The sequence below is a fragment of the Aethalodelphis obliquidens genome, unplaced genomic scaffold, assembly GCF_003676395.1.
Source record: "Aethalodelphis obliquidens isolate GAN/ISIS:26980383/991018 unplaced genomic scaffold, ASM367639v1 scaffold56, whole genome shotgun sequence".
NCBI lineage: Eukaryota > Metazoa > Chordata > Mammalia > Artiodactyla > Delphinidae > Aethalodelphis > Aethalodelphis obliquidens.
The window spans coordinates 10,405,414-10,431,559 of NW_020838000.1; the positions used below are offsets into that span (position 1 = coordinate 10,405,414).

Here is a 26,146-nt window from a genome sequence, read left to right on the forward strand (position 1 = left end):
AGCTGTAAGCCTATGACCTTTAATTAGGTATGACACCTAAAGCACAAGCAACCAAAGAAAGAAGATAAATTCGACTTCATCTTAAAATTAAAAATTTCATCACAAAATTAAAAACTTTTGTGTACCAAAAAACGGTATCAAAAAGTGAAAGACAACCAACAAATGGAGAAAATATTTGCAGATCACTTATCTGATAAGGGTCTAATATCCAAAATAGACAAAGAACTCTTACAACTAAATAATAAAAAGACAATCCAATTTTTTAAATGGGTGTAAGATTTTAATAATTTCTTCAAAGAAGATATATGGTGGCCAATAAGCACTTGGAAAGATGTTCAGCGTTATTAGCAACTAGGGCAATGAAATCACAACCACGATGAGAAACCACAACCACCGAGATGGCTGTGATTTTAACAAACAAACAATAACAAGCATTAGCAAGGATGTGGAGAAATGTATACATTGCTAATAGGGATGCAAAATGATGCAGCCCCTTTGGAAAACAGTCTGTCTGACAGTTCCTCAAATAATTAAACATTGACTGGTATGACCCAGCAATTACACTCCTAGATATATACCCAAGGAATTAAAAAACATATATTCACATATAAACTTGTACATGAATATTCATGGCAGCATTATTCCTAATAGCCAAAAAGTGGAAACACCGCAAAGTCCACTAACTTAAAGGATAAACAAATGTGGTATATCTATACAATGAAATACTATTCAACCATAAGAAGGGAGAACTTATACATACTACACAAGGATAAACCTTGAGAACATTACACTAAGTGGAAGAAGGCAGGAACGAAAGGCCACATAGTGTATGACTCCATTTATATAAAATGTTCAGAATGGGCAAATCCATAGAGATAGAAAGTGTATTAGTAGTTGCCATGGGATGGGGGGAGGGAGAATGGACATGACTGCTCGTGGGTACAGGGTTTCTTTAGGGGGTGAGGGCACTGAGCCGGCTGCCTGTGGGTCAGCACTGGCCCAGGTGGGTTTCCCTCAGCAGGGCTGTGGGCAGGCCCTCCTCTCGAGAGCCCATGGTGGGCACTGGGGCGGACAGGCTGCCAGCAGGCCGTGGCTTTACCTTCTCTAAGAACAGGACTTTTTAAGCCCATCGTTGTCTCTCACTCCCTCTGCGCAGAAGACCACAGAGAGGCGCAGCTGCACCCCCAGGAGAAACCACATGGACAGTCGCTTCCCCCAGGCCTCATTCCACCAAAAATACACTGGGTGTCTGCCCCTGTGTTATGGTCAAGATCGCCATCTGCTTCCTGAGTTTCAGGATCACAGCTGACAGAAGCGTATCACAACCGTGAGTCATATGTGCCTTTTTTTTTTCCTGAAAATGATTTATTTTATTCATTTCCCCCCTACCCTCCACTTCGTTCTGCCATCTGGCAACTACATTTTATCGTAAAAAATCATAATTTCTTGTCCCCCTCATTTCTACTTCATGAGCAGTTAGTTAGTTCTAAATTGTCAGTAGATAGTAACTCGGGGAAAGCTTTCAGTACTCTGCTCAGAAGAGCAAAATGTGCGTCCGGTAGGTGCTTCAGAAATGTGTGCTGGGTGAAGGAGCTCCACCAAGCCTGTATTTTGGCCTGGCCTCTGCCTCTCTCTGGATGATTTGAATCATCTTGGCAGGAAGCAACAATATGCATTTCTGAGATGATTTCTGTTTCCCTGGAGCAGGGGCGGCCACATCCGGAGCCGTGTGCCCCCTCCAGCTCGCCCCTCCCGGGTCTGCGCCAGCATCTGGTGGGAGAGGTCCCCGTCCCGTTCCGGGGGGACCTCCTGGGTTTCCTCAGGAATCCTGAGCTGTTCCTGCAAATTCCCTGAAGGCCTGCCTGACTCATTCTAGGCCTTTGCAAGCGGGCAGTGAGTCAGCAGGTCTTTGCTTCTTTCCCACATGGATGATTCAATACACATCCCACAAATGAGAAAACTGGGGCACAGCCAAGGTTCAAATAAATAGTCGAGGTCTACGTAGTGAAGAGCAAACAGGGAGGCCAAGAAAGTAAAGCTGGTCAGTCTGACCCTAGGATCTATGCTCTTCAGTATCCTGCCTAAAAGCCAGGAAGGGGTCTGGAAAGCCACACTGGGGGGGGAATGGGGAAAGAATTCCATTTTTTACTTCATGTAATTATGTATAGATATATGCAAATACTGTTTTTAAAAACCTGATTTATAAAGGAGATGAAACTAAATATAGCCACACATTGAAGAGGCAAATCACGGAACGCTAACTCTCCATTTTCTTTAAAAGCTGCAGATTTTCCACCTTAAAAATGATCTGAAACAGTTACTAGGCATAGAGTCAAAGTGACTTTGAAATGTTGGATACAAATAATACAGACCAGTGGCCTAAAGAATGTCTTCACACACTGAATATGATTTTGCACGTGCAGTTCATATTTTGGGAGGTCCTCGCTCTGTACCTGGTGGGCTTTCCAAAGACACCTGCTGAGTGACTGAATAAAGACTAAGCGGGCCAAACCCCACACCGTTCCTGCAACCCGTCTGCAAAGAGAAGGCCCTGCCAGCGGACTGGGAATGAATTCCCAGCATTGTTCCACCCTGCACAGCTGGGCAGCCGGAAGGCTCTTGCCCAGAGCTAGCGTGATTTATTAAGGTGCCTGGAATCCCTGGATGAGATACGCTGTGCACAAGAACCCTATGACTCATCTGTTCCCATCGCTACCCTCTCTTCAGCACTTTTTTCCAGCCTCTCTCTCCGGCGCACTGCACTCTTTCTTTCCAGTTATTCTGAGTCCTGCCTGACACATTCCAATCACTGACAGAAAGGCATGTGTGAGAAAAGCTTCCCTTCTATTTTTAAAAGCTGCCTCAGGATCCACATTGCTGATGCTGCTGGCGGCTCTGGCACGATCAGTCCTGGGGGATGAATTCTGGCCAACCAGAATGGAAAAGTCCCCATGGCAGCCATTTCTAACACGGCTTTTGCTTTGAGAGTTTGTTTCTTACCCTAGAAAATGTTTGCGGCTTCTGAAATACCTGTATATCCTGGGTGTCACTTGATCAACAGCAAGAACACACACGAAACCTGCTGTTTTGTGGACATGTAAAATATAAACTGACATTTATTTTTGTGCTCTTAAAACAACTGTGTAATGGAAGATCTGCTGGAAGAAGACGTGGCTTGAATAATAGAAATGTGAGTAGAAAATACCAGAAAATGTCTCACGAATTTGTGCTTAAGAGGAAAAGACACTGGCGAAATCTGTCTCCCTACCTCTTCCCATGGCTCCCAGGATGGGCTCTGGAGCAAAGAAGTGGTCCCGGTGCTGTGAGTTTTGGCCTGTGCCAGTGCAGGAGGAGCCCACCCCACACCCCCTAGTCCTTCTCATACAACCGCCCGTAGAGAGCTGCCGTCACCAGGCCGGAGGACAGTTCGCTCTTCCTCAGGAAATAGTGATCATTCTCCCAGCCCAGCTGGTCAGGGGTTTCCAGGGTCATCCCTGAGGTCAGAAGCATTGGAAAGATATAGGAGGTACTGAAGTTCCCCCACAGGTGAAACTCAAATATCCCCGCAGCCTCTGTAACCTCCTGCCCACAGGTTTCAAAGCCAAGACCGCCACACTTGACCAGGGCACAGACTTGAACGTAGTAAGTGCCGTGCACAGTGTGAAGGCCGTCAAAGACCCCCAGGGCATACAGCTCCTTGGACAGAGTGGGCCTCTGGTAAAGCAAATGACAGCAAAGGCTATTTGCACAGACTTGGAGGTAGCCTTCCTTGCCCCACACGGGAACCAGGGTGAAATTGTCGTACATCATCTCAGAGTGAAACGTGGGAGGGGCATCTGTGTTCCATTTGGGGGCTCCATCACAGTGGACGTCCTGAGCATCCTTCTCAGAGTACGGATCCCCTGCCAGGATTTTTAAAAACTTACTGTGGGATGGGTCCATTTTCCCTGTGGCATTCCCTGTGCCAATGAGACCCTGTGGATTTTTGGCTACCTGGGCAATTATAAGGTGACCTTCGGGGCTTTCCATGTCATGGTGCCAAAAGGACTTCAGAGGGGCGTGTATGCCACTTCCCGTCATCCCCAGAGATGGATGGTGGATGTTTGCAGCCAGAAAGTTGACGCCGAAGGCGATGGCGAAACCCCTCTGAATCTGAATGGCCGCCAAGAGTGGGAGCTGGTTCATCCAGGCGGTTGGATACACGACATGCTTCACCTCCGAGTCTCTGAGGAGCCTGACAGCAGGGTCGAAGAACAATATGTCAAAGCAAGTGAAGATGCCAAACTTGCCAGCAAAGGGGGTATCAAAGGTGATGCGATCCACTTCCAGGGGGGTATTGAACGCTGCTTCAAAGTAGAGGTTTTGTTTGCGGTAGCTGTCAACCAGGGTTCCATTACTGCTGAACACCACGTTCGTGTTATACTGGTATCTGCCATCATTTGGGCACCCTGGGTCACTGCTATGACAAGGCTGCTTTGTCCCAAGATTGGCCACCAGGAACATCTCTCCCTTGACAGCCATACAACTCAGGCGCTGGAGGACCTAGAGGGAAAAAATAAAAGTGTAAATAAAGGAAATTTTTAAACCCTGCCTTTTTCTTACAATTTTAAAATAGTACCTGTATTGTATTGATAATATATAAATAGCTATCATAAATCAATAAGAAAAAAGTAACCCCTACTGAAAGCGTGCAAAGGATATGAACAGGTGGTTCACAGATGAACAAATACAAATGGCCAACAAACATTGACAAGATGCTCAGTCTCATTAGTAGTAAGGAGATACAAATTAAAATGATAATGAGATATCATTTTTCACCTCTATAAGATTGGCAAAAATTAAAAAGACTATTCTATCTTGCATTGACCAAAGGATGGGCAAACAGGCACTCATGCACTATTACTGGGGATGCAAAGTGCAATCAAAATCTTTTAAAGGGAAAACTTGGGGCTCTTTAAAAAATAATTTTTAAAAGTGCTTATCTTGGGGGGCTCCAATCAATATGGTGGAGCAGAAGGACATGGAGCTTACCTCCTCCCACAAATACAGCAAAAATACATCTACATCTGGAACAATTCTCACAAAATACCTACTGAACCCTGGCAGAATATCTCCAACACCCAAAATCGCAAGAAGGATCTCCACACAACTGGGTAGAGCGGAAAAAAAAAAAAGGGAATTGGGACAGGACTTGTGCCCCCGGGAGGTAGTTGTGAAAGAGAAAAGGTTCCCACACTCTGGGAAGCCCCTTCACTGGAGAGGAGAATCAGCCAGGCCACTGCCCTGCACTCCTCAGCCTGAGACGTGCATCCACTGGTATGTGCTGGGGCTGGGTGCTGAAACTCAGGCTTCAGAGGACAGACCTGGGGAGAGCACTGCGGTTGGCTGCAGAGACAGCCTGAAGGGGCTGGAGTGTGGTACGGGCTGCAACCAGCGGTATACATGGAGGAAGCCCGGGCCCTCCATAGAAGCAAAGGGCCTTTGTTAAGGAGCGCGGAAGGGAGGGGCGAGCCTGCCACAGTAGCCTCACTTTCGGCATGCTCATGGCAGGTGTGCGCCGCCACTGAAACCCCATCGTCAACACACGTCAGCAAAGCGAGGGATGGGGCCCACCACAGCAGCCTCTTTCTCCATGCGCTCCTCTACGAGCTCTGGGAGCGTGCTAGTGGGTTGCCCACATGCAGAGGTAGGGCTGAAATCTGAGCCCTCTCTCTGTGGCTGTGCAGATTTACCCTACTGGGGCCTGCTTTGTAAACTCAGTGCCTGAGGGACACCCAAGTGGACAGTGGGTGTTCCCGTGGCAGGAACAGGACTGGCCTTAGCATCTGTGGGCTTTGTGGGTGCATGTACATAGAGGCTGGGCCAGGGTCTGGGCTGCTTCCATAGCTCCCACAGCAGGTCCAGGTGTGTGACTACTGCAGTCTTGGTACCTGACTTCAATGGATTTGCACTGGTAGCCTTGTGAAAACAATGCCTGAGGGACATCAGGGCTGACTGCCAGCATTCCCAAGGTTGAGATGGGGCTGAAGGCAGTGCCAACAACAGTGTACTTTGTAAGCATACAATAGGTGACACCACAGAGCACCCTTACGGGTGAACAGCTCTGGCAGAGGAATATTCAGTGGGTCCTCTCCCAGTGGGAGCGCTCCAATCCTGCCTACTTCATACCCCAGCTCAGAAATGGATCCTAGGGGCTTCTACTCCAACAACTAGGGAGAAGACCCTGCTCAATACCCAGTGCAGGCTCTGGTCACCACAACACCACCACACCTCCTGTCAAGGGCATAACGGCCAGCACACACTGAGGAAAAGAGGTCGCAGGCATTCATAGTGAAAACAGCCCTCATACCAAAAAATATTAAACCCACACAGGCTACACAGGGACACTCCCACATAAAAATAGCCTTCCAGGACCACAGTAGATAATTGTTTCTCCCAAACTCACAGAGTAAGAGAAACATAAGTAAAATAAAGAAGCAGAGGAGCCACTCCCAATTAAAAGATCAAGAGAATTCCCCTGAAAGAACAAACAATGAAACAGATCTCTTTAACAGACACCAGGTTCAAAAAGGAGATAATGAAAATACTAAAGGAATTAAGAAGGACTATTGATAGAAATGCAGATTACTGTAAAAAGGAACTAGAAACAATAAAGAGGAGCTAAGAAAAATTAGAAAACTCATTTGCCCAGACAAAAGCTGAGCTAAAGGCAATGAACAGCAGATTGAATAATGCAGAAGAACAAATAAATGATCCAGAAGGTAGAATAATGGAAATCACCCAATCAGAACAGCAGACAGAAAGCCAGATTAGAAAAAATGAAAGCAATATAAAAGACCTATGGGATAATGTAAAACATGCCAATCTACACATAATAGGGAGTCTAGAGGAAAAGAAAGAGAAAAGGGGATCGAAAATGTATTTGAAGAAATTACGGCTGAAAACTTCCCAAACCTAAAGAAAGAAACAGATATCCAGGCACAGGAAGCACAGAGGGTCCCAAACAAGGTGAACCAAAACAGACCTACACCAAGACATACTATAAGTAAAAAGGCAAAAGTCAAAGACAGAGGATTCTAAAGGCAGCAAGAGAAAAACAGAGTTCCTTACAAGGGAACCCCTAAAAGGCTACCAGCTGATTTCTCTACAGAAAAGCTGCAGGCCAGAAGGGAGTGGCAAGCTGCAACCTAGGATACTCTACCTAGCAAGATTATCATTTAGAATAGAAGGAGAGAGAAAGACTTTCCCAGACAAGCAAAAGCTAAAAGAATACAGCAGTAGTAAACCTATCCAAAGGGAAATATTGAAAGGTCTTCTCTAAATAGAAAAGAAGAAGGAATCTATAGGAAAGAGGAAAATCGCAATTGGAAAATAAATCACTTAAATAAGCCAGTACACAGATTAAAATAAAAATGATAACCACAATGAACAGCAAACAGATGAATATGAAGTGTAAAATCATAAAATAATTAAAATCATAAAATGTGAAAGAGAAGAGCATGAAAACGTAGATTATTTTTCTAGAACGTGTTTCAGTCTATATGACTACCAGTCTAAAGCAATTAGATATAGGAAGGGGTTAATGTGCTTGAAATACAGGGTAACCACAAATCAAAAACATACAATATATTCGAAAAAAACAAAAAGAAGAGAACATAAGCATAACACACACAAAAAAAATCATCAAACTGCAAAAGGGAAAAGAAGAAGGAACAAAGAAGAAATTAAAAAATCAAGTAGAAAACAAGTTCTAAAGTGGCAATAAATACATATCTATCAATAATTACCTTAAATGTCAGTGGACTAAATGCTCCAATCAAAAGACACAGAGTGGAAGATTGGGTTAAAAAACAAGAGCCTACAATATGCTGCTTACAAGAGACTCACTTTAGGGCAAAGGACACACAGGTTGAAAGTGTGAGGGGGTGGAAAAATATTTCATGCAGACAGAAATGACAGGAAAACAAGGTTCACAATACTCATATCAGACAAAACAGATTTTAAAACAAGGGCCATAAAGAAAGATAAAGAAGGACTCTATATAATGACAAAAGGATCAATACAAGAAGAAGATACTACACTCATCAACATATATGCACCCAATACAGGAGCAGCCAAATACATAAAACAAATACAGACATAAAGGGAGAAACTGACAGGAGCACAATAATAGGAGACTTTAACACCCCACTCACATCAATGGACAGATCTTCTAGACAGAAAATCAATATGGCAACAGAGATCCTAAATGATAACAATCGAAAAGTTGGACTTAATTGATATTTTCAGGACATTAAATTTTTTAAAAATGCATTCTTTTCAAGTGCACATGGAACTCTCTCTAGGATTGACACCATACTAGGGCACAAAATAAGCCTCAGCAAATTTAAGAGGACAGAAATTATTTCAAGCATCTTTTCTGACCACAATGGCATGAAACTAGAAATCAACCCCAGAAAAAAAAAATGAGAAAAGACAATTACATGGAGACTAAACAACCTGCTACTAAAAAGCCAATGGGTCAACAATGAAATCAAAGAAGAAATTAAAAAATACCTTGAGGCAAATGACAATGAAAACACAACCATACAAAATCTATGGGATGGGCTTCCCTGGTGGCGCAGCAGTTGAGAGTCCGCCTGCCGATGCAGGGGACACAGGTTCGTACCCCAGTCTGGGAAGATCCCACATGCCGTGGAGCGGCTGGGCCCGTGAGCCATGGCCACTGAGCCTGTGCATCCGGAGCCTGTGCTCCACAACGGGAGAGGCCACAACAGTGAGAGGCCTGCGTACCGCAAAAAAAAAAAAAAAAAAAAAAAAAATCTATGGGATGCAGCAAAAGCAGTTCTTAAAGGGAAGTTCATAGTGATACAGGCCTTCCTCAAAAAACAAGAAAAATCTCAAACAAACAACCTAACCTACCACCTAAAAGAATTAGGAAGAGAAGGGCAAACAAAACCTAAAGTCAGCAGAAGGAAGGAAATAGTAAAGATCAGAGAGGAAAATGAATAAAATGGAGATTAGAAAAAAATCAATAAAACCAAGAGCTGGTTCTTTGAAAGGGTAAACAAAATCAACAAACCTCTGCTCAGGCTCACCAAGAAGAAAAGAGAGGGGACCCAAATAAACAAAATATGAAATGAAAAAGGAGAAATAACAATCAATACGGCTGAAATACAGAAAACCATAAGAGAATACTATGAACAATTATACGCCAACAAATTGGACAACTTAGAAGAAATGGACAAGTTTCTAGAATCATACAGGCCACCAAAACTGAATCAAGAAGAAATAGATAATTTGAACAGACTGATCACAACAAGTGAAATAGAATGTGTAATAAAAAAAAAAGAAAAGAAAACTTCCTACAAACAAAAGTCCAGGACCAGATGGCTTCACTGGGGAATTCTGCCAAACATACAAAAAATAACCTATTACTGATCCTTCTCAAACTCTTCCAAAAGATTGAAGAGGAGGGGCCACTCACAAAGACATTCTATGAAGCCGCCATCACCCTGATACCAAAACCAGACGAAGCCACTACCAAGTAAGAAAATTACGGCCATTATCTTTGAGGAATATAGATGCAAAAATTCTCAACAAATTATTAGCAAACTGAATCCAACAACACATAAAAAAGATCATGCACCACAACCAAGTTGGCTTCATCCCAGGGTCACAAGGATGGTTCAGTATACACAAATCAATGTGATACATCACATCAACAAAACACATGGTCATCTCAATAGATGCAGATAAAGCATTTGATAACATTCAACATCCATTCATGAAAAAAACTCTCACTAAAGTTGGTATAGAGGGAATATATCTCAACATAATAAAAGCTTTTTATGACAAACCCACAGCCAATATAATACTCAAAGGTGAAAAGCTGAAAGCCTTCCCGCTAAAATCTGGAACAAGACAGGGATGCCCACTCTCACCACCTGTAGTCAACATAGTACTGGAAGTCCTAGCCACAGCAATCAGACAGGAAAAAGAAATAAAAAGTATCCGAATTGGAAGGTAAGAGGTAAAACTGTCATTATGTGCAGATGACATACTATATATATATATAGTCTATAGTAACACTAAAGACTCCACACAAAAACTACTAGAACTGATAAATGAATTCAGCCAGGTAGCAGTATACAAGATTAACATACAGAAATCAGTTGCATTTCTGTACACTAAAAAAAAATTATCAGAAAGGGAATGTAAAAAAAAAACAATCCCTTTAAAAAGTGCATCAAAAAAAAAAAAAAAACTTAGGAATAAACCTGACCAAGGAGGTGAAAGACTTATATGCTGAGAACTATAAAATATTAATAAAGGAAATTGAAGATGATTTAAAGAAATGGAGGGACTTCCCAGGTGGCACAGTGGTTAAGAATCCACCTGCCAATGCAGGGGACATGGGTTCGAGCCCTGGTCTGGGAAGATCCCACACGCTGCGGAGCAACTAAGCCCGTGAGTCATAACTACTGAGCCTGCGCTCTAGAGCCTGCAAGCCACAGCTACTGAGCCCATGAGCTGCAACTACTGAAGCCTGCACGCCTAGAGCCCTTGCTCTGCAACAAGAGAAGCCACTACAATGAGAAGCCCGTGCACAACGAAGAGTAGCCCCCGCTCGCCATAACTAGAGAAAGCCCATGTGCAGCAACGAAGACCAAACACAGCCAAAAATAAATAATTTTTAAAAAATAATTTAAAAAAATAAAGAAATGGAAAGATATCCCATGCTCTTGGATTGGAAGAATTAATATTGTTAAAATGGCCATACCACCCAAAGCAATCTACAGATTTAATGCAATCCCTATCAAATTACCCATGACATTTTTTCACAGAACTAGAACAGATAAGCCTAAAATTTATATAGAACCATAAAAGACCCAGAATTGCCAAAGCAATCCTGAGGAAAAAGAACAAAGCTGGAGGCATAACCCTCCCAGACTTCAGACAATACTACAAAGCCACAGTAATCAAAACAGTGTGGTCTTGGCACAAAAACAAACATATGGATCAATGGGACAGAACAGGGAGCCCAGTAATAAACCCACACATCTACAGTGAGTTAATCTTCAACAATGGAGGCAAGAATATACAATGGAGAAAAGACAGTCTCTTCAGCAAGTGGTGTTAGGAAAGCTGGACAGCCACATGTAAATCAATGAAGTTCGAACACATCCTCACACCATACACAAAAATAAACTCAAAATGGCTTAAGGACTTAAATATAAGACATGACACCATAAAACTCCTAAAAGAGAACATAGGCAAAACATTCTCTGATAGAAATTGTACCACTGTTTTCTTAGGTCAATCTCTCAAGGCAACAGAAATAAAAGCAAAAATAAACAAATGGGACCTATTCAAACTTTATAAGCTTTTCTACAGCAAAGGAAACCATAAACAAAACGAGAAGACAACCTACAGATGAGGATAAAATATTTGCAAATGATGCGACTGAAAGGGCTCAATTTCCAACATATACAAACAGTTCACACAACTCAACAACAAAAAAAAACCCAATCGAAAAATGGGCAGAAGACCTAAACAGACATTTCTCCAAAGAAGACATACAGATGGCCAACAGGCACATCAAAAGATGCTCAACATTTCTAGTTATTAGAGAAATGCAAATCAAGACTACAATGAGGTAGCACCTCACAGCGGTCAGAATGGCCATCATTAAAAAGTCTACAAATAACAAATGCGGGAGAGAGTGTGGAGGAAAAGGAACCCTCTTACACTGTTAGTGGGAATGTAAATGGGTGCATCCACTGTGGAAAACAGTGTGGAGGTTCCTCAAAAAACTAAAAACAGAACTACCACATGATCTAGCAACCCCATTCCTGGGAATATAACCAGACAAAACTATAATTCAAAAAGAAACATGCATCCCTGTGTTCACAGCAGACTATTCACAGTAGCCAAGACATGGAAACAATCTAAATGTCCATCGACAGATGAATGGATAAAGAAAATGTGGTATGTGTGTATAGATATATACACATATACATATATACATACACACAATGGAATGCTACTCAACCATAAAAAGAATGAAATAATACCATTTGCAGCAACATGGATGGACTTAGAGATTATCATACTAAGTGACGTTAAGTCAGAAAGAGAAAGACAAATACCTTTGATATCATTTATATGGGGAATATACACAAATGAACTTATCTATGAAACAGAAAGAGACTCACAGATATAAAGAACAGACTTCTGGTTGCAAAGTGGGGCTGGGGAGGGATGAATTGAGAGTTTGGGATTAGCAGCTGCCAACTACTATATATAAAATAGATAAACAAGGTCCTACAGTACAGCACAGGGAACCATATTCAATATCCTGTGATAAACCATAATGGAAAAGAATATAAAAAATAGTGAATATATGTAAGTATAACTGAATCACTTTGCTGTACAGCAGAAATTAACACAACATTGTAAATCAACTGTACTTCAGTAAAAATAATAAAATTAAAAAATAAAGATGTCAGTATCTATGAGATGCATAGAAAAGAATATAGGTGGATGCACTGACGGCAGTTTGTCTAGAAAGGGAGGTGGCTGAGGGATGGGGTGTGGAAGGTGGGCTTTCATTTTATTAACTTTGATTTGTTGTAGAAGCGTATATTCATGCATTTCTTGTGTGATCAACAAATAGAGAACGATCCGCAGATGAGTAAATGCCTCATAATAGCAGACATTTTTAAGTGAATGACTGGCACAGGGAGCTCGGGTTTGGTTCTCAGGCCCCTAAGGGCTCCTGTCACTCTCATTCAACACGTCCTGGCTCTTGGCCCTTGGCTTGGTTCATCTCCGTGAGCCTCCCACCTCCTGAGGAGGAAGGCTGGTCCCCTTACATACTTCCGTGTCATGGAATCGGTGGGGCTCCAGGCATGGGTTCCACCTGACCAAGTAGGGAGGAGGCAGAAAGTCCAAAAACGGGTAAATGGATGTTCTTGTGAAGTTGAATCCATGGATGCCATCTTCTGGAAACACTATAATCTGTACACCCTGCAAGTCAAAACATAGAAATAGTCCGTTAACAGATAATGGGAAGCACCCCTTCATTCCTCTGACAGCCGTCCTGCAGCTGCTCTGAACCAGGAACCACAGAGGTCCAGACGTGGTAGCTGGGCTCGGCAGGGATCTGAGCCTTGGGGGAGCCGTCTCACTTGGCCTAACTCTGAGGGAAGAAAGACCAAGTCTTCTAGGGACCAGCACTGTACCGAGGGCTGGCCAGGGAAGAAGGTTACAAGTGAGTTTGGATGGGTTTGGAGTTGGTGGTGGTGCCATGGGAGATGGAGCGGCGACTATAACAGGCCTGAGTATCAGGCTTAGCAGATGTGCTACCTCTAGTCCGGTGGGGGGTTTTCAACCTTCATTGTGCTTCTAAATCAGACAGGGGACTTCTGAAAACAAAAGCTTTGCTCAGCAGTGATGCTTGGGCCCACCCTAAAAAGTCTGCTTCAATCAACTGTGGGTGCGGTCCCGGCAACAGGTCCCCACATGATTCTAATGGGCCCCAGTGGGCTGGTGGGTGAAAGTCAAGTGCATTGATTTTAGCATAGGGACCAGGACTTGCTCTAACTTGCATTTCTCCCACTGGGAGTTAGGAGACTCCCGTCAGAGCCCTGACCGCCCTACAGGCCTTCTCCCACACCTGGAGACGCTGGGGGTCCTTGCCTGTGACAGCCCGAGGCTCCCTGTGACAGTGGCAGCGACCTGAGGAAACCCAAACAGGGCAGCCCTCAGCTCCCAGCGCCAGGGCCCCTTCGGCTGCCGCTCTGCACTTGCTCGGCTGAAAATGTTAAGCCTGGAGCAGCATCACCCCACAGTGAAAGGTGGAGGAGGATGGTGGAGCAGGCATGAATAATCTAAAGTCACAGGCAATTTGAGTCACTATTTCTGGAATGCACTGCAAACTCCTTATAATTTTTTTCCGGGTTATAAAAAATTTTTCAAAAGTTTAAGTGTAGAAAATTTGGAAAACACAACATAAAGGAAGAATTCATAATCCTATATCATGAAGATACTTATTGTTAACATCTTGCCTCTTTTCATTTTTCCCCCTCTCTGTATAGGTGTGTGCGTGTATAATTGAGACAATAATAAACATACGGTTTTCCACCTTGACTCTCTCACTACAGAGCATCAAGACTACAAAGATACCTTCAGAAATATCGCTTGTATTATATGCTGGATTATATTTAAGAGGACACCGCAGTTTATCCTCTGTTATTGGGCATTTGAATTGTTCCCAACTTTTTGTAATAAAAAAAACTGTGGTGACCATCTGTGTACAGGGTGCTCAAAACACTTCCTGAATGAGCGTTGTACACAAATCTTTGATTGGAGCTCTGATTATTTCTTTAGAATAAAGGCTTATAAGTGAAAATACTGAGTCAAGTGTATGAAAAATTTTAAATTCTTAATATACGTTGCCAAGTAGCTTTCCAGAAAGCTTACAGCAATGTACACTCCCTCCAGCAGAATACGAGGCTGGTCATCTTATTGCACATTAGAAAGAAAAATGATCACAAACTTGGAAATAAAGCAAGACGAAGAATTTATGTATACATTCTTTGTATACGTATATCTTTCTACAATATACCAGGGTACTGACAAGCGCACTCGAGGATTATCCATCTAGTGAATGTATCACTGTTTGACTTTGCTATTTAATAAGACACCCTAAACATGACAGTTTTATTGCCCTGTACGACATTAGCCTGTTTTGTATCTATTAGCAGATTCATCTCAACATTCATTTGACTGATGGATACACTCACGTCTGTTCCTCAAGTTATCTTTTGAACCAGCTTTACCATCTTGCTGGTTCCTGAGTTAATTAATGAGTTAAATAAGAGCTTTGACACATGTCCATTCTTCTCTATGTGTAAGAGTCATGTTTCTAACTTTCCGAAAATTATACTTGGACACATGTTTTCCTTTATTAAAAACACAACTTTGAAAGCACAGAATGGTTTCCTATGGACATTAACAGCTATGGATACATATTAGATTAATATTCAAATTAAATTGCGTTTCCTCAATATACATCTGCCCAGAATGAGGACTCAGACTTGAGCCGGGACAGAACTTTGGGTCTGATGTGATTACTCATCCATTCTAGGAAGGAATTTGCATTCCTGATAAAGGACTTGAGCAATTTTCTGACAGACCAGTGAGCTCAAGAACTCCTGGGGAATTCCGGGTGCCAACCCAGCTGACCACCCAGCCTAATATCTTTAAGCGCAACTCCTTTTCTTCCCTGTAAATGAAAGAACTCAAGCGAGAACTCATTTAATTGGCCTGCAGGAACCTCTGCCCTTATAGCAAGTTTGATATAAAACTTTGACACATGCATGGCATCAACCTGTGTTAGAGGTTACTTTAACACATATAACCAAGTAGGGGAGCCGAGATGTCTGTAAGCCCTAAAAAATGACTGGATCAGCAGCTTTGTACCTGCTCCTGGACCACAAACAGAGAAGGAATGATGCCTGCTGGCAGCATGGGTTCAAGAAAAACATATGTTTCATTTGGGGGCAGGTGATTAAAATGCAGGGGAAACCTGCAGGCACAGTCTCTGGGTTTCAGTACGGCATCTGCCAAGTGTCTTAGCGTGGTCTTGTGGACAGGATGGAGAAGAAGGGGGTGACATTTCAGCTGCCTGCAAGCCAACACCTCCGTGCAAAGAACGGACCTGTGTCAGGAGGAGGCCTGCCGGCACGGGCTGGTATGTTTTTACACCGGCTTCGGTGCAGACACAAATGAGGTATGTCCCAGAAGTGTGAATGACGTGAAGGTAACTGATATGCAGGATGTCTGTCAGTGAAGATCCCCAAATAGCCCACCAGGATGAAATTTAATGGCACAAATGGGAGGCTTTGCTCTCGGGTTAAATAAATTAACCTTACAAGTACAGGACAGCCATGGCAGCGTGTGTGTCTGTGTGAAAAGGACTCAGGGGCTTTGGCTGACAGCGAGCGCCTGATGAACCCAAAGCAAGGTGTGGCTGCCAAAAGCTTTCCTTCTGGGGACAACATGTAGAATGAGAACGGTGGCAGGTTTCCTCCGCCCTGCCCTCGACAAAACCACGTGCAGCTCAGGGCACAGACGTAACCCGGAAAGTCTTGGGGGACAGGGCTGGAACCGCAACCCTTGGGGAACTGTGGATAGGACTGGAGAGACAGCCTGGGAGAGATGCTGGGGCCGTCCTCAGATCTGGGAAAGATGGCGTGTGTGGGATGGGATTCAGTCTGTTCTGTTTGGCTAGGAGGACAGGACGATGGGTGGCAGTTACAGGGAGGCTGACTGTTGTTCATGGAAAGGAAGCCCTTTCCAGAAGTTCCCACTGTCCTCAAGTGGACAGTGAGTCCTGGGCCACTGGAGGCGTCCAGGGGAAGCTGGACGTCGGGCTGGGAAAAAAAGAGCAGTGTCACCTATCAGAACAGCTGGACCGGGCCTTTAAGCGCCCTTCTAGCATTTGTGTGTTACATATATAGGTACTACAGGCTACATTTTAAAAGGTAGCGACGGCCAGTGGTTGTCCAGGCAGTGCTGACCACCCTGAACAGAGACAGGGGCTGTTTGGGCAGGACCTGCAGGCACCACAGGTCTGCCCGCTTAACTCACAGACACGGCCGTTCTGCTCGCAGGGAGCCCGCCTGCTGCCCGGGCAGGGCGGAGCGGGGCTTCCTCAAGCAGCCGGGCAGGTCCCCCCCCACCCCTGCCGGGGCTCAAGGCCAGACTGCCCTCCCAGCAGGCCATTTTCCTACAGAGACTTCTGGCTCCCACACCTCCCCGTCTGCCCCACCCTTCCCGGCAGGAGCGGAAAAGGGGCCGCGCAGGAAGCCTTCACAAAGGCGGCACCGGCGTCCTTTGTCTGCTGGGCTGGGTTCTGTCTGGACTGAGCTCTCAGGCTTCGGGGTCTGGCGCGGGGACCAGAAAGGAGCCCCACGTCATCGGGAGGCAGCAAACACAGCTCTGGGGCCGCTTATTACTTTAGTTATCCTTGAAAGCCTCTGAGAGCATGAGAGGCCGTCGTGCCTGCTGGCTTTCAGATGTTTCTGCACATCTGAATCCACCGGGGAACCTCAAAAAATCCCAGTGCCCCGACGTGCTCCCCAGCTGACTCTGCAGGCGTGGGAGCCGGGCACACACATTTGTTTACAAGCACCCGAGCGATTCTTCTGGCACTGCCACGTGCCTGGCCCTGGGCTTCCCAGGCCGGAGGGGAAACATCACCTGGGGAATCTTGCTAAAATGTACCTTCTGACTCAGCAAGTCTAGGGCAGGCCCCAAATTCTGCACTCCTCCCAGCCCTGGAGGGTCTGCTGACGCAGACCACCCACTCAGTAGCAGGACTCCAGCCAACGGACCCATTCAGCTCATCTTTACTGGCCGGGCTGATTTCCCAGAGGGAAACGCAACACCAAGGGCTAATCTGCCCTGCTCTGCAAACAAGCTGACCCGGGAGCACTTCTTGCCTTTTGGGCTGCGATCGTCACTTGCTGTTCATAGATGTCGAGGTTCTGGTTCATGAGCTCCAAGGCCTGCTTGCGGCTGGTGAGGGCCAGCGGGTTCGGGCTCAGGATGGACCGGTGCTCGTACACGGCAGCCACGTACTGGGCAGCCTGGTGACGCTCAGCCGGGCAGCGCTCCTCGGCCTGGGCCCCCAGGGCAGCCACGCAACAGCTGCAGAGGAGAAGAGCGAGCTGACGGCTGGCTCCAGACATAATGCAGACCATCAATCTAGAATGCAATGGGGCAAGGAGAAAACAGCTGAATCCAGAATCCCACCAAGACTGGGACTTGCGCTGCTGTGATTGATTAATCCCGGCAATCAGACTCACCGGCTGTGATGCTGCAGCTCAGAGAGTTTCAGGTTCCTAATACGAGGGTATGTGTTTCTCTCCAAACACGTAGTGAGTTATGTTTAAAATGGCTCCCTGTGTTAACAGTCTGGTTTTAGAACATTTCCACAACAGACCCAATGTTTGCCACGATTTGCTTCCCCAGCAGGACTCTTCTAGTTGCACACTTCAGATTTAGGCAATAATAGCTATTCTAATTATTTTAGAAAACTCTGTGACATACTCCACACCCCACCGCCTGCCCTCAATACACACAAACATACTACAGGTCAGCCATCTATACCAGCTGGGACTGTCGTGGTCCTAATAATACAGCTCGGCTATCTTAGCCATAGAAACCTGATGGATCACAATTCTCCCTGCCTTTCTTTGGTTAGTGATGAATATAAAGCGTAAGCCTCCCTTTACCCAGCCCCACATTCTTTAACTTGGTGCAGAGAAACTGCTGACTTCTACTTAAATGCCAGTTTATGGACAGTCAAAAAGAAGTCTCCCCATCAAAGCATGACTTTTTCCCCCTCCTTGAACTTGAGAATTGCCATTGCACACCATCACCTTCTCAACCTCTGTCTCTGGGACTCCAAAACTCCTGCTCAAAAAAAGCATACTCACTGGAAATAAAATCCCTTTGCAGTAATAAAATGCAACTTTCTAGAAAATAAACTAGAATTTTCTAGAAAGTAAACTCAGCTTTGTAGCTTCTACTGTAAGAGATTAGAAGTAAACTTTCAATGACACTTCTGTGTGCCTTTTTCCCCCAAGAATAGGCATTTTAATTTCTAAAAGTTATGTGTCACTGGGTGTTTTTACTCACAGTTCTGCCTTGAAAATCGGCTTGGCCTCCCAGCCACAGTCCCTCCCCAAGCACACAGACTTGCGAGGCAGTGCCAAGGCCAGGCCCCGTGCTCCGTGGAGATGTGCCCGGGCCAACCAATTGCCCAGGAATCCAACTAAATGTCAAGACAGCAGAGACAAATCGAGGAACCACATTGCTGCTCTTTAAAGACAAAATGCCACCCTGCCAAAGTCTGACTCAGAACCCCCGTGTTTGCATTTCAAAACCAGACCCCCCAGGCCGCCACAAATTTCTTTTTCTCTCAAAGTTCCAGAAACAAAAGCAACCGTAAGTATTTTCAGCAGCAGACCACGGACTCGGGGTGCTCAGTCAGAATCCCCGCAAACTCAGGTACTTCTCAGGGTGAGCAGCGCTCTCCATCCCAACCCTGCCCTGTCTCAAACTGTCACTTCTCTCCTCAGGGAAGAAATGTTCCATCCAAATGCCAGGCGTGCTGCCGTCAGTCTGGGGCACTGTAAGCGGTGTTGGAAGATCAGATCAAGAGGCTTTGAGTGAGCGGCCATGAGCTTTTGAGTAGAAACGGAAGTATAACTGATAAGCTCTCTTATCTGAATTTTGCCTCTGAAGACCAGCAATGAATAATTTTTTTTGAATTTTATTTTATTTTTTTTATACAGCAGGTTCTTATTAGGTATCTATTTTATACCTATTAATGTATATATGTCAATCCCAATCTCCCAATTCATCCCCCCAGCCCCGCTTTCCCCCCTTGGTGTCCATACGTTTGTTCTCTACATCTGTGTCTCTATTTCTGCCCTGCAAACCGGTTCATCTGTACCATTTTTCTAGGTTCCACATATATGCGTTAATATACGGTATTTGTTTCTCTCTTTCTGACTTCCTTCACTCTGTATGACAGTCTCTACGTCCCAGCAGGGAATAATTTTTAAAGTCTCAAAATCGGTTTCCCATTCCAGCTCTGGTTTCAGAATGATGATAATGGGGAGTGGTTTGAGGGGAAAACTTTCATCTTCAAAGTCAAATTCACAATATTTCTAAAGTATAAGGCCATGGCCTCACTAAGAGGGGGGAAACAAGGCCGGGTGGTGGGGGGAGCACATGAACCAGGACCCGGTGGGGGCAGGTCAGGAGGTCCTGGAGCTGAGAGCGGCGTTTGCGGGGTCCTCCTTCCTCAGCTAAGAGCTGCATGCCGCTGATGTGGGGACAAAGAACATTCGTTTAAATCTCAGGGACTGGGCTTCCCTGGCGGCGCAGTGGTTGAGAGTCCGCCTGCCAATGCAGGGGACACGAGTTCGAGCCCTGGTCTGGGAAGATCCCACATGCCCTGGAGCAACTAAGCCCGTGCGCCACAGCTACTGAGCCCACGTGCCACAACTACTGAAGCCCACGCACAGCAATGAAGACCCAAGGCAGCCATAAATAAATAAATAAATAAATAAAATCTCAGGGCCTTGCAGTCCAGCAAAACAAGGAAATTGCGGAACCAGCAAGATATCCCCTTTCTATTTTGAGAAAATAAATTTAGATTATTTACAAAAAGAGCCTGGTAGGAGAGCCGTGAATGGCAATCATTTCTGCGTGAACAGAGGTAGGTCAATAATAAGGGGTTATGCAGATTCACCCAGGTATTCCCCCTTGAAAGAAGCAAGCCTAATGAGGTAGGAGAGAATGAGTCATTAAAATAAAAATAGGCACCACAGTGCACCCTTGCTGAAGAGTGGTGTTCTAGTTTTCCCTCTCTTCCTGGCAGGGGCTTTGAAAGGCCTGGATGGCAGCAGGGGGTGCTGGCAGGCGACAGGATGCAAGGGTACAGGTGGCCCGGTGATGGCTCAGGACGGCGCGCTCACCGAGTGGCTGAGGGGCCGGGGTCTCCCTGGGAGTCACGAGGTTCTTGGCGATCCAGCAACAGATCCACCTGCAGAGCAGGGCAGGGCCTGGACCATAAACAGAATGGTGGCTGGAGATGTGTGCTCAGTCTGAAAAGCTAGCTACGAACCTCCTTCCATCGTAGGCATTTGACGGGAGTCTAAACTCCAGGAAGGGCCCAGCGTGAAGGCACCACTGAGGTGACAGTGTGCTCCCACATCCTGCTTCCTGAGCTCCACTGAGGCGGGGGCAGGAGACGGCAGGGCCGGGAGCGCGCTCACTTCAACATCCACGTGATACCTGTGGAGGTGCAGGCATCGGGGACCCAGCAGTGAAGGCGCCTAGCCCTTCCGAGTGGACCCTCCCCATGTATGCGGAAACTGCTACAATCAACACAGATCGTCCTCCTACTCATGATGGTTCGACTTTACGATGGTGCGAAAGCCATATGCGTTCAGTGGAAACCGTGCTCAGAATTCAGAATGTGGACTTTCCCTGGGGGACCGGCATGCAGTACGACCCTCTCTCTGATCCTGGGCAGGGCAGCTGCAGCCCCCAGTCACGGGGGTGAACAACTAATACACTGACAACCATCCCGACCCGTACTCCATTCTGTTCTTCCCTTTCAGTGCAGTATTCCATAAACTCCGTGAAATAGTCAACACTTTATTATAAACTACGCCTTGCGTTAGAGGGTTCTGCCCACGTGCAGGCTAATGTGAGTGTTCTGAGCACGTGTGAGGTGGGCGGGGCTGAGCTGGGATGTCCGGGAGGCTGCATGTATCAAATGAATTTTTGACCCATGATATTTTCAACTTACGATGGGTTTATTGGGACGTTAACCCCATTGTCATTGCCAACTGACTGCACCTAACGTGTCATTTGGCAATAAGTACGAAGGAGCCATAAAGACGGGGAGGGGGCAGGGAGGGCCTGGCGTGGGTGGGGGTAGGTTTTAGACCAGGACGGGCTCCAGGAGAAGCCGGCGTCCGAAGAAGGTGCGAGAGGAGGCCCGTGGGTGCCGGGGGAAGAGGGTTCCAGGCAGCAGGCTGCTCGCTCTAAAGGCCCGAGTGGGAGCTTTCGGGTGGTTCAAGAAACAGCAAGGAGAGCGGTGGGCTGGGACCAGGGACCAGGGACCACGGAAGGCGGCAGAAAATGAAGTCAGAGGGAGATAACCGGCAGCTCCCACAGTGCCCCACTCTCTTCCAGCCTCATCTCCGTGGAGATCCGGTTAAACCCTGGGTCAATCAAGACGCTCCTCTGCTCAGAATTCCCCGCTGCCTGCAGAGTGAGAGCTGAGCCAGGAAATGATTGCTGGGGTGGGGACAGCACTGCTGGAGTGACATCTTCATGCAAAAGCATCCTGGTCTTCTCACCGCCCTACAGAAGCCTCTGCTTCTCAGTTCGTAAAGAAACACATTCCCCTGACACTAATCCTGGTCAGGAGGGTTCTTATGATCTATGAGGGAAAAAAATCAAAGTCTTAAATTACATGGAAATCTATTTTGTGGAAATTTGGTAACATGTCAATCACTAGATATTTTTACACACAAGGAACTTTTGTTTTCCATCTTGCTAAATGAGTCACCTTGAAAATAAGCTGTGTTTCCTTCCTAGCCATGCTATTACAATAGTGTCTTTTGCAATAAAATGAAAGGATTATTATGAAGGTATTCTTAATAAGATAATTTCAGAGGCAGGTATATACACTTAAAATTTTATATATAGACATACTGATCGTTTTAATAAAAGATCTTGTCACTCTTGTGAAGGAGAATGACAGCCCCATGATTGGGAAGTTGGCAGAGGAAATGTCATATCCTGTGGAACAAAGCTGAGGGACCAGCTAAGTCGTTAGGAGCGAGCACAGTATACGCTTCTATGTGTATCTGACAGGATGCCATGAAAAATACTGTTAAGTTCCAAATAGTTCTAAACCCATTCTCATGAGTTTTGTGATTTCCTTGTTTAAATCCTTTTACGTAAGCAGGAGAAATGCCCATCTCCATCTAACTTACATAATCTGAATTTAAAGAAACCCCAAAGAGACCTTTATTTCCCAGAAAGCCTCTTGTTCTCTGCCTCTGTGCCTAGTGACCTGGTCCATGACCGGCCCTGGAACAATGTAAAGCCCCCCAGTGTTGTAGCTTGAACAGCTTCGTGCAAACCATCCACCACCAAGACTCTGATGCCTCAGGGGTGTGTGTCAGGTGGCAACTGAGTGAGGGTGATGCTGAGGTTCAAGGCTGAACGTACATGGAACAGTGAGTAAATTACCAGAAACTCCTGGCTGAACTGCTAAATTGTCATTTTTCTTTTACAAACATTCCAGGGGCTTCCCTGGTGGCCCAGTGGTTGAGAGTCTGCCTGCCAATGCAGGGGACACGGGTTCGAACCCTGGTCTGGGAAGATTCCACATGCCATGGAGCAACTGGGCCCGTGAGCCACAATTACTGAGCCTGCGCATCTGGAGCCTGTGCTCCGCAACAAGAGAGGCCGCGATAGTGCTAGGCCCCGCGCACCGCGATGAAGAGTGGCCCCTGCTTGCCACAACTAGAGAAAGCCCTCGCACAAAAACGAAGACCCAACACAGCCATAAATAAATAAATAAAGCAAACTGTCAACAAGTAAAAATAAACACTATTATAAAACATTCCAGCTGTTACCTCCAAGAAGCGAGTGACATACAAAAGTGTAACCGTGGACCAGGCCTTGGACTGGGGCCCCTTTCTGGTGACGGGAGTAATTTCTCTTAGAACACTGAATGAGCAATCGTGGCACCTGAACCTAAATATGTCACCTTTCTTTTCCTCAAATGGGAAATTACCTTCATTATTTAAGACAAAACTTCCCCCTGAAACGCACAGGTGTTTAATGGAAGAAGTCTCTTTTCACCACTTGGTTGTGCAGACAGAAAAGAGTGCCCACGAGACTCTGCTCCAAAGAAGAGACCCCTCCAGGTCCGCTACTGCCACCCTGTGGGCCAACTGAGTACCACTTACCCACGTGGGGATTTGCGCTGAAGTGCCGCAAGAGTGGGTCATTCTTAAGAAGTAAATGGATGTTTTTTCCTCCTTTCCGTTCCTAACACCTCATCTATCTCTTTTTTCCCCACCTAACTCTTTTACAGTGAAAAAACTAGACAACATTTGATTTTCCAAGATTTGGGTCTCATGAAAGCTATTTTTTTGTTTGCCATGTTCCTAGGACCTGTTTCATCTTCTGTATTCACAGGTTCTAAATTTGCTGTGATTTCTTACAGCAGTACACCTCATAGATGTGAGTGGGTGTGCAAAGCAATGCAACCCATCCGTAGATGCACAGCACTCTTCACAGGGAAATCTAGTTGAGGTAAAGGATCCAAAGGGACAAAGTGTTACATGGCTGCCACGTTGCATTTTATGTTACATGTTAATGTTTTCAAACCACTTTAACATCCACTGCTTGACTTTATCTTCCTGTCACATAAAGCAATGAAAGCAGATGGTAAAATTCCATTTTCATGAAGAGGGAATCCTCCAGGACTAGTTAGTGGTGAGAACAGAATGGAAAGCAACTCTCCTGTCTCCTGGTCCAACCCTCCCAGTACATGTTCAAGACGGGGGTAATTTATCAGTCAGACCTTCAAAGACCACTGTGGTGTCTTCATTGCAGCTGCAGCAGAATTCAACAGAAATTCAAAGTACCCTCACAAGGGAGAGACTGGTTGGTCAGACCAGAGCAGTGGTTCTCAAATGGGGACGCTGACGCTGAGGCACCTGAAGGGCTTGAACGTGCAGTTCCCTGGACCCCTTGCCCAGAAGTTTTCACTCAGCAGACCTGGGGTAGGGCCCTAGAATATGCATTTTCTAATGAGTTCCCAGGTGATGGTGGTGCTGATACTCCTGGCCTGGGGTCACCTGCAGAGCCACTGGGCTGGAGGGTAAAGGCAGGTACATTCTGACACTATCTTCCCCTCGTGTCAAAGAAAGACATGAGTCAGAACCATCACCTTTATTTCCCAGGTGATTCTCCAACAAAAGGGCTGAGAGAATGTGGGCAGATTTCAAAGTGCTCCCACCACATTAGTGGAAATGATCAGCAAAGTATTTAAATACTCAAACTGGGGGGAAAAAAGTCCCCAAAACAATCTGGTCCAGGTCGGTTAAAGGATTCAGTGCTTGTCTTTGCCTTGACAGGAACATCACTGTAGAACCAGGTTGTTACTGGTTTTCATTTGTTTAAATAAGGTTCCTGATTTTAAAAGACTAGAACAGGGGTAAGAGATAGATATTCCATTAGGTAATTACATAAGATGAATAAAGAAATATGTAGGAATTAAATGAATAAGTAAATAATGTATAATATATTTATAAATTTAAATAAATTTTCATTTAAAAATTTTAACATAATTATTTATAAATATAATTATACATTTATAGGTAATCTGAAAAATCTTCCAATTATATTCTGCAAAAGTGTATCAGATTTCTTCTCAAAAGCTTATCTGGTGCTTCCCTGGTGGAGCAGTGGTTGGGAGTCTGCCTGCCTATGCAGGGGACGCGGGTTCGTGCCCCGGTTGGGGAGGATCCCGCGTGCCTCGGAGCGGCTGGGCCCGTGAGCCATGGCCGCTGAGCCTGCGCGTCCTGAGCCTGTGCTCCGCAATGGGAGAGGCCACAACAGTGAGAGTCCCGCGTACCGCAAAAAAAAAAAAAAAAAAAAAAGCTTATCTGAAATCTTTGGGAGCCAAAAATGAATTGCTGAGGAAGTAAGTCTTAAACTGTGGTTCGTAGACCTTGGCCAAGGGAGCAAGGAAAGCACTCAGAGAAGGCTTCCTCGCTGTCCGTCAGTCTTGGGAGAGAAGAACGGTGGGAGCATTTGTAGCTACCCTGCTCTTCTCAGTCCCCTAGAACTACCATCAGGGTCTCTGAAATAAGACTCCATGGGTGTCAGCAAAGAATTGTCTTTCAAAGCCCTTGGGAAGGGCTTCCCTGGTGGCGCAGTGGTTGAGAGTCCGCCTGCCGATGCAGGGGACATGGGTTCGTGCCCCGGTCCGGGAAGATCCCACATGCCGCGGAGCGGCTGGGCCCGTGAGCCATGGCCGCTGAGCCTGCGCGTCTGGAGCTGGTGCTCCGCAACGGGAGAGGCCACAACAGGAGCAACGGGAGAGGCCACAACAGTGAGAGGCCCGCGTACCACAAAAAAAAAAAAAAAAAAAAAAAAAAAGCCCTTGGGAAATTTCATCCCCATTTCTTTGTTGGACTACCTTCAATTAGAGTCATCAGAAGAAGCACCTTCTAGGGAATGAGGACCTGAAGACTGGACATGGAGAAACACAATTAGCACATGGAAAATATGATGCCCTAGAACCACAGGTCAAATTTTTCAGGGAAGATGTGCTCAGAAGTGAGGGCAATGCAAAGGTTCTTTGTGAATTAAATGTATGGTGGATACAACATCTCTAAGGGCATGGTGGGCCAAACATCATGACACCACGTCCCATCACCTCTGTGCTCTTGTCTGCCAGTGCTCGGGACTAAAACACCCAGATCACAGGACCAGCAAGATGGTGAGGATGCCCTGC

The 26,146-nt window shown here is 45.6% G+C and overlaps 1 protein-coding gene and 1 long non-coding RNA gene across 5 annotated transcripts in view; one reads left to right on the forward strand and one right to left on the reverse strand.

Moving 5' to 3' along the window:
* Window positions 1-258: 258 nt before the first annotated feature.
* The window catches only part of BTD (biotinidase), a 60,192-nt gene continuing 34,304 nt past the window's right edge, over window positions 259-26,146 (reverse strand). For 3 of the 4 annotated variants that reach the window (XM_027086581.1, XM_027086580.1, XM_027086582.1), the window contains exons 2-4: window positions 17,514-17,778; window positions 12,883-13,032; window positions 259-4,542 (exon numbers count right to left, since the gene is read on the reverse strand). In XM_027086581.1, the coding sequence (XP_026942382.1) occupies window positions 3,370-4,542; window positions 12,883-13,032; window positions 17,514-17,774 (1,584 nt within the window). In that variant the 5' untranslated portion in view covers window positions 17,775-17,778 and the 3' untranslated portion in view covers window positions 259-3,369. Of the gene's footprint in view, window positions 4,543-12,882; window positions 13,033-17,513; window positions 17,779-22,130; window positions 22,848-26,146 lie in introns of those variants that run through there. The other variant, XM_027086583.1, reaches the window with a different exon arrangement.
* LOC113609397 (uncharacterized) lies at window positions 1,221-14,311 on the forward strand. The gene is made up of 2 exons (XR_003428615.1): window positions 1,221-1,327; window positions 14,103-14,311. It is a non-coding gene; the product is annotated as an uncharacterized LOC113609397 (long non-coding RNA).